The sequence below is a fragment of the Centrocercus urophasianus genome, unplaced genomic scaffold (assembly GCF_019232065.1).
Source record: "Centrocercus urophasianus isolate 14NV4802_14NV808 unplaced genomic scaffold, USGS_Curo_1.0 seq_14, whole genome shotgun sequence".
In the NCBI taxonomy this organism is placed as follows: domain Eukaryota; kingdom Metazoa; phylum Chordata; class Aves; order Galliformes; family Phasianidae; genus Centrocercus; species Centrocercus urophasianus.
In genome coordinates this window covers 27,937,964-27,952,783 of record NW_024884586.1, presented here as the reverse complement: position 1 = coordinate 27,952,783, position 14,820 = coordinate 27,937,964, and the positions used below count along the sequence as shown (strand labels likewise).

At 36.9% G+C, this 14,820-nt stretch overlaps 1 protein-coding gene across 1 annotated transcript in view; it reads right to left on the bottom strand.

Annotated features, from left to right (window-relative positions):
* Positions 1-10,427: 10,427 nt before the first annotated feature.
* Positions 10,428-14,820, bottom strand: part of ARHGAP5 (Rho GTPase activating protein 5) — a 49,600-nt gene continuing 45,207 nt past the window's right edge. The window contains exon 7 of the mRNA XM_042813451.1: positions 10,428-14,238. Within this exon, the coding sequence (XP_042669385.1) occupies positions 13,908-14,238 (331 nt within the window). The 3' untranslated portion in view covers positions 10,428-13,907. The remainder of the gene's footprint in view (positions 14,239-14,820) is intronic.

Genomic DNA, 14,820 nt, shown 5'->3' with positions numbered 1-14,820 from the left:
TACTTTTTTTTTTAGCAAGAAGGTCAAGCATCACACTGTATGAACTATAGAAAATAAAACCTCTTCTAAGAGTAACTTGTGGTGAAGATCATTAGTTTTTATGCACTCTAATAAACAGCAACAGTCAGTGTTCACATGAGTCGTTACTCAACATAGCATACAAAAAAGCCAGATATTTTACTGAAGAATTTGCCTCTTATATGTACTCATTTTCTCACTGTGAACAGACTCAAGCAAAGGCTTTTTTTTTTTTTTTTTAGACTATACATTAGAGGACCTGATTTAGAGACATGAAAATAATTAATTCTCTGGTTTTCCATCCAGCTTGAATCATATATGCACACCTAAGACAAACTACAGGGTAGAACTTGGGAGAGGATAAATCTGGATGATTTTCTGTGCACAATTTCAAGAAAACAGTATAGAAATGATACCATACTGAGAACTCAATGAACAGCACTGTCTTCTTTGTCTGAGAAATTATGCTATGCCTACTTATGTTAATGGAAAGAAAATTTATTTACCCATCCATCCATAAAACTGAATGAATTAAACTCTACATTCTAGGCAGTCTAGAGTAGCTAAATGGAACCTCACAAAAGCAAGAATCTCATTAAAAATGAAAATGTAACCGGTGAAATATGAGACTCAAAGAAATGAACACTCCACCAAAATGATTCATAAATTTCCATCTAATCAGTGTTTTACTGGGTTTGTTGGTGGTAGAAGGGGAAATCAGCACAACAGGGCTCTGCACACTAGGCTGAACAAAAATTGGCCTTACTGGAAAACAGTGTTGATCAACAGCAGTTCTGAGATGATTTGACATGTAACTATCTTCTGTGAAAATGAACATAACAGATTGAGAACACCATAAATATCCCCTATTTAAATTTTCATAAACTATTCAATATAGTTATTCTGCAGCCTCTGAGGGATGGTCTAGCTGTGCAAGTTTCAAAAATGAAATCTGAACAACTATAAACAAAGATGACGGCACATTGCATAACACCAAACTGAAACTTTTATCACCACATCGTATCCCAGAGTCATATTTAGCCTCATTCTCTTTAACAGCTACACTGATTGATTAAAACAGCATGCAAAGAAGAGATCAGTGTGTTGGTCAAATTCTGAGGCGATAATACATCTGCTGAACACCACCATTAGCTGAGAGAAGAGATTCAGAAAGGTTACAGTATTGGCAGAATAGAGATGTTTAGCCTGACAAAATAGAAGCTAATCCATCTGCAAGAGGAAAAACGTCAGAACACAGCGATAAAACATGAGTGAGCATTCAGGGGAGTGATGCAGTAAGGGGCGCTGTGGTAGAAAGTGAGGGAAGGAACAGCAGAGGCCAACTCCCAGGCGTTTACCAGGGGGCTTGAGCCATGATATCAAATGTTCAAGCCAGGCATCCTGTCCTTCTTCCTGCACAACAACTATGCACTGGGGCTGCATGACCTACTGGCCTCTGGCATCTTATTATGAACATGTCTGCTGCCTTACCACTGCACATTTCTCTGCTGCAGCACTGACTCAGGTGTATCTTGTCCCCCAGCAAATACTTCGTGGCTGGAGGCCAGTAGCCAATAGAAACCATTACTTCAAAAGAGTGCTGTTTGAGTACCAGAGAGAGAAGGAATTTGCATGGCACTACTCAACAGCTTCTCTGTGCAAAAGGTTTGCAAGAGTTCTCCTTAGTTTGTTGTCTGAGCTGCAAATTAGCATTGCTGAGTGGAAGAACCACACAGCACTTATTCCCTTCCCAAAACCAGAACCCAAAAAAGGGAAACAAAGGAGGTAGGCATTCAGATACTGAAGAGGTAACATGAGAATCACTCCAATGTATACTTCAGACTGAGGAGGCTGAAGCTGTTGGTAGGAAATGCTGTGCAAAAGATTTATATAAATGAGGAGAATCTGCAAACATAACAGCCTGTTCCATGCCCACCTCCCTCCAATGCAGAATCTCTCCCCCTGCCCTGCTACTGCCACCAGAGAGCAGAGCTCAGTGCTGCCCTCTGCTCCCCGTAAGGAACTGCAGGCCTCCAAGAGGCCTCCCCTCATCTTCTTTGCTCTGTGCTCAACAAACCAAGGAGCCTTAGCTGCTCTCCATTTGTGGACTTCCTTTGGGCACTCACTAATAGCTGTGTATACTTATATATATATCTTCACATACTATGGCTCTCAAGGCTGCACACAGTGCTTGAGGTGAGGCTGCACAGCACAGAGCAGGACACTTGCAGAGCAAGACCTCGCCCACTGGCAATGCTGGGCCTGATGCACCTCTGAGTACGGTTTGGGGCCCTTTCGGTTTTGAAAAGGAACACTCTTAGGGTAGATTTTTACTTGCCCAGGTGTTTGCCTTCTTTTGTCTTCATCATTATTGCAGAGACACTCATCCACTGAGCCGTGAAGCCCAGCTGTGAAGCTCAGCTGAAGTACCAGCTTACCTGTGGCCCACAGCTCTGGCTATTGGCGGGAAGCCCCAGGCTACAGCAACCCCCTACCCTGTCATCAGAGAGCACGTGAACACACGACAGCCCAACACAGATCTGCTGCTGAGAATAAAATAACTATTTGCTGGCCAAATGAATAATATTCTATCCTGCAAAGCACTGAAACAATCATGACAGAAGGGGGAGCCATTAAGAGTTTAGTTTATCCAAACTACACAGACAGCAAGGCTTTTGCAAGTCAGAAGTCAGCTGCTGTGATAAAGCATGCTTATTTGGGTGGCTATTCAAAGTGGTGTGATAAAAGGCCAGTGATGAGTGCACCAGTGAATCTTCTTTTCCACCCTTACCTCAGAAATAGTCTTTGATACACGATCAGCAGTCTAGCAAACCCTTTCTTGTTTCATGGACATACCTTAATAATGTTTCAGATGAATACTGATGGAATAATTGAGGTGGAGAAGAAACTCATCTTGTGTTAGTATCTCAAGAATAGACATACCTGCTAGATGGGGAAAAATTATAAATTTAATATAAATATACTTTATATAAATATAAAAATTATATACAGATACTTTATTGTACTTTATATATACGCACTATACTATATATTATATACTATATATATTATCAATTTCAGCAGTGGTTTCACAAACAATAGGTCATGTGGTTACCCCAGACTTCTGTAAATAAAGTCCTCACATTCACATAATGCATTTCTAGAATGACACACAATGCATTGTACAGCATGTATGCATAACTCTGTATCACCAAGAGCATTAGAGAAATATGGTTCCTAACAGAATTGCTTTAAGAAAAGTGTTCTATCACACTATTACCTTTCACAGATGTACTGTAAGTTAATTGCTTTGTCATTTAAGAAACTGCTGCTTCTGTATTTTGGAGTGCAGTGTCAACAGTAAAGGCTGAAGGCAGGGATATTGATACTGCAACACAAAACCAGCATAACCTGATTAATGGCCTCTGTTGCTAAGAATTGCAATGAGAAGTCACATAGCAGTGCTATGGATTTAGCTTCTTATGAATGTAAAGGAAGTGAGAAAATGAGAGGACAGCTGCATTCAAAAACACAAATCATAGACTTTGCTTTCAAAATTGAAGGGGGAAGAAGAAGAGGGCTTAGTTGTTTTTTTGTTGTTGTTCTTATCTAGCCTAGGAACTGACAAAGGGAGCCATAAATTTAATAGCCAACAAACCTTATAAAAACATGGCATTAAATCTTCAATTAGCATGTACTAAATGAGATCTCTATTATGAAATTCAGTGCCAAAGATATTTGCATTATTTATGCAACAGCACATTATGTCTTCGCAAACAAAGCTAAAAATGCTGCAAGAAAATTCTTATTCTAAAATTGAAAGAAGTGAAGAGTTATAATGTATTAACTAGATATGCTGAGGCACAGGAAACACTTTCACATTTTGACTACAGCAAAGTAATACATAAGTGAAGGCATCTAGCTTACATCACCTACTATATTTCTCTCAAATGTAAGTATTCTTTAAAGAAAAATCATTAATTCTAAAAACTTCAATGAGTGATTTTAATATTTTTAAAACGAGCCAGCTGTGATGATTGAAAACAGAACAGCTGAATTAAGTATATGTGCTACATCACATCTTCTGTTCCAGACCACTTAATTCAGCAGCCCATTTGAAAGTCTGCCTTTGCTTTTATCCAAGGATGACTGTCTCTTTTATGATTTCTGTCATCCTTCTCCATGACAGTGCTGGATCACAGAGTTGCAGCATAACTGAACAGCTATCTCAGGAGTGACAAATAATGAAAACTCCTGCCTCTTGACTTCTTGGAAAGGCAGAACTTCAGCAGCCCCACGGCAACACGTTCTCCCTGACACTCAGGCACATGCTGAGAAGGCACCTGCAGCCAAACAGCTCTCAGTTCAGAGCAGACAGAAACAAACTGAACAAGGCAAGAGAAGAACCCAGGCCTCACGAGTCTCAGCTAAAGACAATCCCTCTCCCTTTGCACAATACTATTTTAAAAGCATATGCTGACAACAAAATTTAGGGTTTGTAGAAAATAAACTCGGGGCTAAATAGCTGAATACATTGTTTGCAAGATGCAAGAGATACTATACTGCTGTGCTCAGAACTATGCGCAGTTTGGACCACCAACACAAAGTTATATAGCTGTTAAGAGGCCTCAAAAAGTAGCAAAAATACTACAAGGCTTATAAATATACCCTGTAAAAAAGCTTACAGGAATGTGTTGTTTAGAAAAAGAAAAAAAAAACAAACATGGAATGCAGTGGAAGTAGCAGTCTTTCAGCATCTAAAAGTCACCACAAAGCTGACAGTGATAAATATTCACTGCGTCCACTTGAATGAAGAAGAAATGAGTTTATCCTGCAGTAAAGAATATTTAGCTTGGCTACGGGAGTTTTTGAAACTACCCAGTACAATTTTAGTAGTTTAAAAACATCTTTAGTATGCCTTTAAGTGAAATATATTTACACAATGCCATAAAAAAACCCTCAGAAAATGGGAACACCAGTAGGAAACTAAAAACAGGGGGGTATCCCTTTCAACGTGGATACTTCATTGATATTTCCGGAGGAATACTTAGCTAATTCTAAACTTTTCTTTGAATACTGAATTCTCATTATTTGTTTTCTGTTGAGGAAAAGGTAAAATGTTTGCAATTCAACAAAAATGTGCATTAGGATTTTTCTTTTTTTTTTAATTAAACTTTGTAAATCGCAGATTTGGCTAAATCAAGTATATTTCTGAGAATCTTTGTCTGGGTAGGCAACTTACTTCTCTAACATGAAAACAGAAAAGACCAGCTATTTCTTTTAAAGCTCTTGGTTCTTACACTGAAAAGGCCAGATTGGTGCAAACTGTCTTCAGCACCAACTCGCTCCTCACCAAGCTTTACTTGGTGGCAACTATGACCACTGCAGTGTTAGAAAAAGCTGAAACATCCTCATAATAAAAAAATGCATTCAGAAGATACTGCAGACACTGGGAGAGAAAATATACCCACCATAAATATTTCCTCCAATTCAGTTTAAAATTTCAGCTCTCTTGAAATTCCCACTCCTCAGCTTCCCACTGATGAGCTAAACCAGTTGCATGGCCAGTTAGGTCACACTCAGCACATCCTCTAGTAGTCCTTCACTTCATTTAATAGCCATATCAATTAACTCCAAGAAAGCACTTACTTCTCCATCCCCTGTCTCTCAGGTTAATTCAGCACAAAGAGCCATTTACCCTCTAAACGAGTTCTGAACACACTTTTTTTTTTTTTTTTTCAGCTATCATTCAGTGCAAGAACTGCACAGAACCAAATAAGTGAAAAACTAGTTAAGCTAGTTAAGTTTCTTCAACTAGTATCTCAGAAGTGGAAGGAGGCAAATTCAGGCTCCTGGAGTCTACAAGTTATTTTTTTCTTTACATTTCTGAAGATCTGCCAGCCTAGGGCTCTGGGCACCCATCCCAAAGTTAATTATGAATAACTGCATGTAGACATTCCCCTCAGCCCACTCCTTCTCAGCAAATTTAGGGAGGAAAAAAATAGGTTTTGTAGCAAGCCCAGCAGTTTGCAAACCTACGCTCTTGTAGTGCAAAGGAGGAGAAGTAAGATATAACACCAAGCACACTCAGATGAAAATGCCCTGCAGCAGAACCTCTTCACTCACATGGAGGAAACTCCAGATCCCCAGATCTGCAGCTGCCCTGTTCTCTGGGGTGGGGGGTTGGGGAATAAAGAAAAAAAAAAAAAGGAGCATCTCAGGAAACCAAACTCAATCTACTTGTAGAGTAGTAGCTTACAAACACCCAGGAAAGTGTTTAGAGTGAAATACTAGAAGTGGGGCAGTGGTCAAAATTCAAACAGAGCTGCAAGACCCTGCTCTGCAGCATATGAGAAGCACTTTGTCTCAGAGAAAAACAGAAGAAACTGGATCCTCCCCATACTTTGAATACTAGGACAGGGACTTAGGTATCTGCAGTCTCCTAGGGTGTCTCTAATGCTCGTTTCCCCTCTGGGTCAGAGCTCAGCTTTGACAAACACATCGCACGCACACCAGTTCTCCTGCCTCTTAGAGAGGAAAAAAAGCCCCACAAAACATTAGCTTCCTTGAAAGAGGAAAAACAGCCATGATTGAGAGGATAATTTGTTCTACAAATCACTTTCTATTCCTTGTACAGTCTTCCAAATGATTCCAGCAGGATTCATGTCTTCATACACTACTTCCATGTCCTCATTCAATGATCGAGGTATTTAATGCACTGTGTCAATACCAAGCTACGAAAATACATCTCTGGCAGATAACAGCACAGCCCTCCCATTTCTCTTACAAACTGCCTTCTTTGAATAGAAGAGAAAAAAAAATAACGTTTGGCAGTGTCACATACAAGCTAAAGGAGAACTGAGTTTGATTTCTACTTCTCTGGAAGCATCTCAGCCCAGGGAAGCTTTACATTGTGGCACATAAATCTGGCCAGCTCCAAACAGGTGTAAAGGTGCTTTAGAACCACAGATCATAGCGGCATTACCAATCAACATTATTTTCTATTGAAAAAATATCAACAGAAGACTCTCATGCCAGTACGGTTCAGGAACGGGGATGCCAATGAACAAAGAAAAATTGCTATTTTAGTCCCCATTTCAGTTGTTTAGATTTTTGCTGATGGTCACCTGCTAATCAGTGACTTCCCATCAGATGCCGGGAACTCGGTGCCCCAAACTCTGCAACATAAACTGGCCTTTAAGCTTAATGAGAGTATAGGCAAGAGTTTTTCCATCTACTCCTCCCTTTACAATATCATTAAAGCTTGAAAGCACCCTCAAAACAAACCTGTAGCACAAAAAAGACACCCAGTGAAGGCAAGCATCTTTACCTTCCTGATAAGCTCAGAATTTGTAACATTTATCCTTTCCTCTTTAGGGGAATAGGATAGGGTCCCTATCTGTTTAAGCACTCTTTCATTAAGGACCTTTTCTACCTCCTAGCATGCAGAACCTCCAGACACAGCCAAGAGTCACACTGCCCTAGGTCTTGCATAGCAAAAATCATTCAAAATCAGAGGAGTGCATTGAAACAAATGGTCAGAAGGGTACATAAGAGTACTGATAGACTTTTATGTGGAACAAGGATGTTTTAGAGGAAACAAATACTATGATCATGTTACTAAAAAGGACTAACTTAATTAGTCTTAAGGTAAAAAAATACACGTATGACAAGAAGAAACAAAGTCACCTGTGATAAAGCTACTTTTCAGCTCTAGCACGGTTAAATAAAGGACATAAGATCAGGCTTATTTGTGTGACCACTGAGGATGACAAAGTTAAACTAGCTAGAGAATTACAGAGGATAACAAAATTAGACATAGAGCAGCCCAGACACAGTACTCCAGATGCGGCCTCATCAGGGCAGAGTAGAGGAGGACCACCTCCCTTGACCTGCTGGCCATGCTCTCTTTAATGCAACCCAGGATACAGTTGGCCTTCTTGGCCACAAGGGCACACTGCTGGCTCATGGCCAACCTGCTGTCCCCCAGAAAACCCAGGTCTTTCTCTGCAGAGCTCCTCTTCAGCAGGTCAGCACCTCTACTGATACATGCAGTTATTTCTTCCAGGTGTAGGATCCTACGTTTGCCCTTGTTGAACACCACCAGGTTTCCCTCTGTCCAACTCATGCCTGTTTACATTTGGTTTTCAAAACTTAATAGCAGAATTGTAACCAATAACTATCTGTAACAGACTGGCCATCTGTTACTATTTTAGAACTGCTGCTATCAACATCAACTTCATTACTAAGTTTTTTTTAAAAAAAGCATGTGTATACACATACATATTTCAGTAATGAACCACAGACATTTATGTCTTGATAATCTTTTTTGTTATGTTCTGTATTTAATATCTTCATCTAAGCATTTTAAGAAGCAGCTGTTCAAAACACAGGATATTTCAAGGGACTTTTCTTGATCTCTTCATCCCCCACTGTTGCATAGGGTCAATAGGACCAAGTGGACACTGCAAAGTCAGGTCACAGTGTCTAAAATTTAATAGCAGCTTGTATGGTGAAATGGTGAGCTGGTGAAGCATCTGTGGAAAAAAAAAAAGCATCTGTAAGATCTGTAAGAACAGGCAGACTGTGATACTGTGATGCAGGGGAAAACATAAACTGCAGCTACAGTACTTGGACCGGCTGGTCACATGAGCAGCTGGAGGTACTCTCCAATTAAGCCTGTCTGCCCCTGAAGCAGTGACAAGGCCCATCTTAGCAATGCTTCCCAACCATCTTGTTCACCCTTTGCTTGTCACAAGCCACCAATAAAGACAGGTAAAACATAGGTAAGATAAACCAGAACAAGCATTAACATGACAAGATTTGCAGAGATTTACATCTCAAAGATCTATGTGGAGCATTCTAGAGATCAAATACAGACTACTTTAAAATGTCATGCAGTCATAGCTGGAAATACCACCAGGAGATTGCCTTCCCTTCTCCTAATTCAAACGGTCTGAAACAACAGCCTTTCATTATCATACTCAGAGACTGAAAAAAGCAAAAGTTACTACACTGTAGGCTTTCAGGGAAAATATTTAATTCTCTGTATTTTCTAAATCACACCAAATGAAAGAGTAAGGGACAAATTATTATTAATGTTATCAGGTATATTAAACACTACTCCATAATATAAAAGCACCAGAATGTTGGCTGTGCACCAGTAACATTCAATTTAGCAACAGAAATACCAGGTACAAGTACATACACATTGTACCTTAAAAGAAAGATGAGAAACACATGGGTTACAGCCATAACATGCACCATCTACATACTTGGGGGAAAAATAAGTCAATTAAAGAAAAAGTGGTTATTTTTCATTAGTCATGATGACAGATCAAATTAATTCCTTCTGATTCCACAGAAATTCTGTAAAATAGTTGAAGGAAAAAAAATGAAACAAATACTAACTTTACACATTGGTTCTGTAGGACAGCCACGCTTCAGAAAACCGTGGTCTGTCTCAGAGCCTGAACACAGCGTTACGCTTCAGATTCCACAGAGATGATAATCTTCGATACAGCAATCTGAGATTTTCACACTGAGGTACAGAGAAGATGCATCCAATTTCAGATTAAAACACACCTGTATCTCGAAGTGTTAAAATTAAACAAACAAACAAAAATAACAAATAAAAAAACCCAGCCCTGAGCAGTGTTCAGATAGAAAGCTATAAAGCTATCAGGAAGTTTTTGCAGTTACTTCCAAATTAGCCACATTAGTCAAGATGCTTTAAAGAAACAGAGTAAGCAAGCATATATGTTGCACACACTAAGGGCTAAAAACAGTAATAGTAACAAGTTTTCAATTAAAAGGTGGATTTATGCTATACAGCTAGGAAAATTGTGGCAAATATGAAATTCAGAGAATTTAAAGTTGACTTGACAATGCAGTTTTTTATTGGTTTACTGGTTTAAAAAAGGAAAAGAGCAATTGTAAAATAGTGTTTTCATTTTTCAACCATTCATCTAGCTTGGTAGAAATCTGAAAAACTGATTTCCATAATCACAGCCTTTCTTGCTGAGCAGATCAATCAAGAGAAAAATGTGAAAGATCACACGAGCCACAGAATAAAACATGCATTACGCAGCTAAACAGAACATCTTCCATCATGTTTCTTTTGAGGTCTGCATGTATTCAGCATGAAAGAGGGGTACATTACCTACAGAAAGAGGCACAGCACATTAATCACTGGGTAAATAACTTGCAAAATTCTGCAGTTTAAAAGAAGAGACTCATAAAGGCAAACTCCTTCCCCATCCCACCTCCCTCCCTCAAGGAATTCCTTAAACATTTGATGCATTCAGTTTTGCACAATTTAATGCTACATTTCATCTCTGTGTATGTGAAGGAGATAATTGGGTGATTTGCCTTTAAAAATTTAGTAGGCAACTAAACTGAACATTATACACAGTAAGCATCTTAGTATTTTATTCATTGCATCTTTTATACAGAATAAGCTTCACTGATATTAAATCCACTGCAGTATTCTGTAGATGTAGCAACAAAAGATTACATTATAAACAAAGAACAAAATTTGTACTTAAAAAAATTTTTTTTTTCTTTTTCAGTTGACAAACATGAACACATTACTGAGGAAAACTGAGATAAGCATGGAAGGTAAGGCCAAATTTTTCTTTTTGGTCTCCAATTGATAACTTGTCTGTATTTACCATAAATATTAGAAGCTAACTGCCAGCAACTAAAAATAAGCGTATCTATAATTTCCTAGCAACCAGTACTCAAATAATGGAGAAAACATACAATAAAAGAAGTTTCTTTTCACTCAGATTGACATCTGCAATCTATGTACACTATGTTAAAATTCCACAATATTCTGGAGGGCAAGGAATTTTAAAATAACCTGCTAAACATTACTTAGAATGGCACTTTTTAAACTCACGTGTCGTACTTCAAAACTGCTAAAATATTGAAAAACAATACACTGCAAAATGCCTATGCCAAAGTTACATAAAAAAGACAAAATACTCCATAAAGTGTCACTGAGATGCTCAACAAAAAATAATATACATTTGTATTTTTTTCCAAGATAGATATTACTGTAAAAATGCTCACATTAAAAAATATAATTATTATTGTTTGTATTTCCATTAAAACTAGAAGGGACTACACAGAGCCAAAGTATGAGGAATTTGTATATAATGACATGCTTCCTCATTTTATAGCACTAACAAAAATAACAGAGAAAGCTCTATTTAGTATATTTAATCACGATGGTATTATTTTGTAGTATCTTCTCCAAACTTTGTTAAGACAGTGTATGTGCATGCAAGTCTGTGCACATGTCCTTGTGTACATAAACACACAAGCACATCAAAAATATCAGTGTATATATTATCCAGATACACGCACATCCACATTCCTGCATATGATACTTGTATAATGCAAATAATATGCAGGAACTCTGCCATGTGATAATCCAGAGTCACATGCCGTGCTCTTTTTTTCTCTTTTTTTTTTTTTAATAATGTTTTATCAAGAAAATGTAGGAGCACTTTCATATCTGGCCAAAAGTACATGTTAATTTTCAGGAAATTATGAAATAAGTGATTTATACGTAACTTCATATACAATAAAAATGATCAAGAATTTGGTGTGAAAGTCGATGGAAAGAAATGTAGACTACTCTAAAAATTAGTATTGAAAGATTAGATAAACAGTATGGCAAATACCTTGGAATTCGTAGAAAGTTTAAAATGCAATTCACATTACAAAGCCTGGAGATATTTTTATAGATTGAACTTTTAAATATGGATATGACTGCCATTTACTTTTAAGCTTACTTCTATTAGAAATAGACTTGTTTCCTGTACAGGTGATGCATTGTCTATACCATACATAGTAGAAAAATAAATTCTTTAGCAACTTAGAAATAGTTTATAAAACACTTGAAGTTGCATTTTCTCTGCTAAACATGCCAATGTTAGACTGACAACTATAAATAAAAGCAACAGATGTAATGTAGAACAAGTTAAGAATACTACACTTTACAGGACAGACTTTATTGTACTATTAATTCCTGTGTGCTTTGCAATAGGAATAAGGTTGACTTTTTTTTTTTTCTTAAAAAAGATAATTAATTGCAAGAATATAACACAATATGAAGATAATTTATAATATACATGTACTTGAAACAGCAGCCGAGTTTATGGTATCATAGTAATCTAGAATGATAATCCAAGTCATAATTAGAAGTACAATACCTAGGACATAAGTGGGAAAGGCAATTTTTATTTTATGCAAATGGAGCAAATCAAACTCTTAAGAACCTTAATACTCAAAATCAGCTATTTACTATAATACATACAAGACGATCTTAAATCTTGTCATAAGTGAAGATTACAGCAGTGACCATCATAAAGCTTCTTTTTTAAAACTACACAAAACATTCTAGCAGCTGAATGAGCCAAAACTGGTTTTTTCTTTGCAGATCTAAAAAGGTGTATTTTGAACATGAAAGAAAAAAAGCTGCTATGAAAAGTCTCACAAATAGTGATTACTTATGGTCTCCCCTTTGCTACAACTTGTAACCTTCTGAAATTTTTACCACTAACAAAATATTTAACCAGAAATTTAAATTAAGCAGCATTCTTTTACAGCAAAATCGGTACCAATGTAATGGAAAATAGACGAGGAAAAAAAAAAGAGAACATTTTTTTTTTAAATGGTGCAAAACCAAAAAAAAATCAGTCATTCAAATTTTAAGTACAACATACCACAGGAAAAAAAAATGAATACAAGTTTATGTGATTTTATATATACATACTCCAAAGAAGTTAATTGTCAGTACCCAAAGTATTTATTGCTATTTATTAGCAATGCATTTTTGTATATCTTTGAAGGGTCACATAAAAATAGATTTAAAGAATAGATTAATTGAAGTCCTAGATTAAAACATTGTTTGGTTTAGAGAATTTTACTACAACAAAGTTCATGTTTATGTATGAAAAGTTATATAACCTTGTATGAAAATGTCATGAACTATTTTCTAAACACTAAATGTATTCCCAAGTGGGAAAAATTAAAATATCTAAAATATATTAGATTAAGTTTACAAGACCATCAATGATCTTTTAAACATGCAGCTGTTTACAGAATTAACAGTTTTACAAAATGTTTAGTTAAGGAATGGAACATAAAGAAATAAGTAGGCAACATCAAAATTTTTGTACAATATTTGAAACTCACTTTTACAACAAGCATGTCCTTGGTATTGTGCTGTAAGAAATAATAAGCAAGTTCACCCACCCTTAACAAACTGTCCACAGGTTTACTTACAAATAAAGATGGAAGGTGAGGCATTGTAAAATTCTCAACAGTGCATTTTGCATTCTTCCATAAACCATCCTAAGCCTACAGTCACGTAAGTAGCCGGAGATTATAAAATAAACTATAGCTGGGCTTTAGTCGTTTATACAGAATGCTTGAATGTGAATAAAATTGCCAAAAATAGCATGTTAAATAACAAAAACAGCCATAAAGCAGGCTGTAAGCACTGAATGTTTCATAAATGTAATTTTTTTAATCATTAAATTTCTATAGAAAAATTTTATTCACAATATATTGTGACAAACTGTCACAGGAATGATATAGTGATTGCAATAAAGTATCATGCAGCAGCAGCTTTGTACTTTATAGCTATTTTTGCTTTTAAAAATTAAACCTCTCCAGTCATGCTTACCACATAGTTTTTATCTGCAGCGTGTACAAATGAGGAACACAGTACGGGATATAACAAAAAAAATGTCCAACCAGCTGGATGAGAATTATTTTTCATAAATATGAAGTACATTACTGTATCCTGAAACATGCATGTCTATAGCTTTTCTTTACTGTCCAGTGCCAGGCTGCCTGCAATCATCTTCTATTTATATAATACCAAGAGGGTCTGCTGGTAATTGCGGCTGTATCAGCTGAGGCTGCAGTGGTGGTGGTAACTGCAGAGGTACCATTGGCTCCACCATCTGCACTGTGTTGGAAGGCGGTGGCTGACATGCCCCTGGGTTCGGTGCTTCTACAATCTCTCCATTGTAAAAGAAAAACTGACACTGCTGAATGAAAGTCTCTATAATCGACTGGTGGATTTTGGTGGTAGAAAGGAACTCTCTGTTTTCAAAATCAGGTCTCATCAGAGTAGGCCAGAAACAAATTGATAAGTTATCAGCAGTCATAAAGTTGGTTTTATACTGCTGACTAACCCTGAAATGAGAATGACAGGCATAGAATGAATTAAAAATGGTACACAATCAACCAGAAGACTTTAAACACATGCCAACATTTTTAAGTGATAATAATAAACAGCCTTTAAATTCATCAACCAGACACAGAATTTCATGTGTTAGAAAATCGATTAAAATGTCTAGACAAATGACAGAACTGGCTTCTTACTGCAGTACAGTCAGACACTGAACAACATTTATGGTACTCAAATAAAAACGGAACAGATTAGATCATATGTTAAAAACAAACGAAAAATATCAAGTGTTGATTAAAGTACATCTCTGTGGGCTTTTTCATATTAGCCAGCAAAAGCATTTGGCTCTGCTGTAAAAATGGGGTGCTTTAATGGCTGTGGATATTCAAATGTTCAGCACATAAGAACAACTACTAAATAAGAATAATTGTATAAAATTGTTTATTGTATACCACCTATACAGCAAAATTTATACTGTATTTTAATAAATCACAACCTTGAGGAAGAAAATTTATTTTATCATTTGTATGGGAACTGCTGAGTCACGGCTTGAACCTCTGATTGATCACCTGAGGTGAGCCATGAGT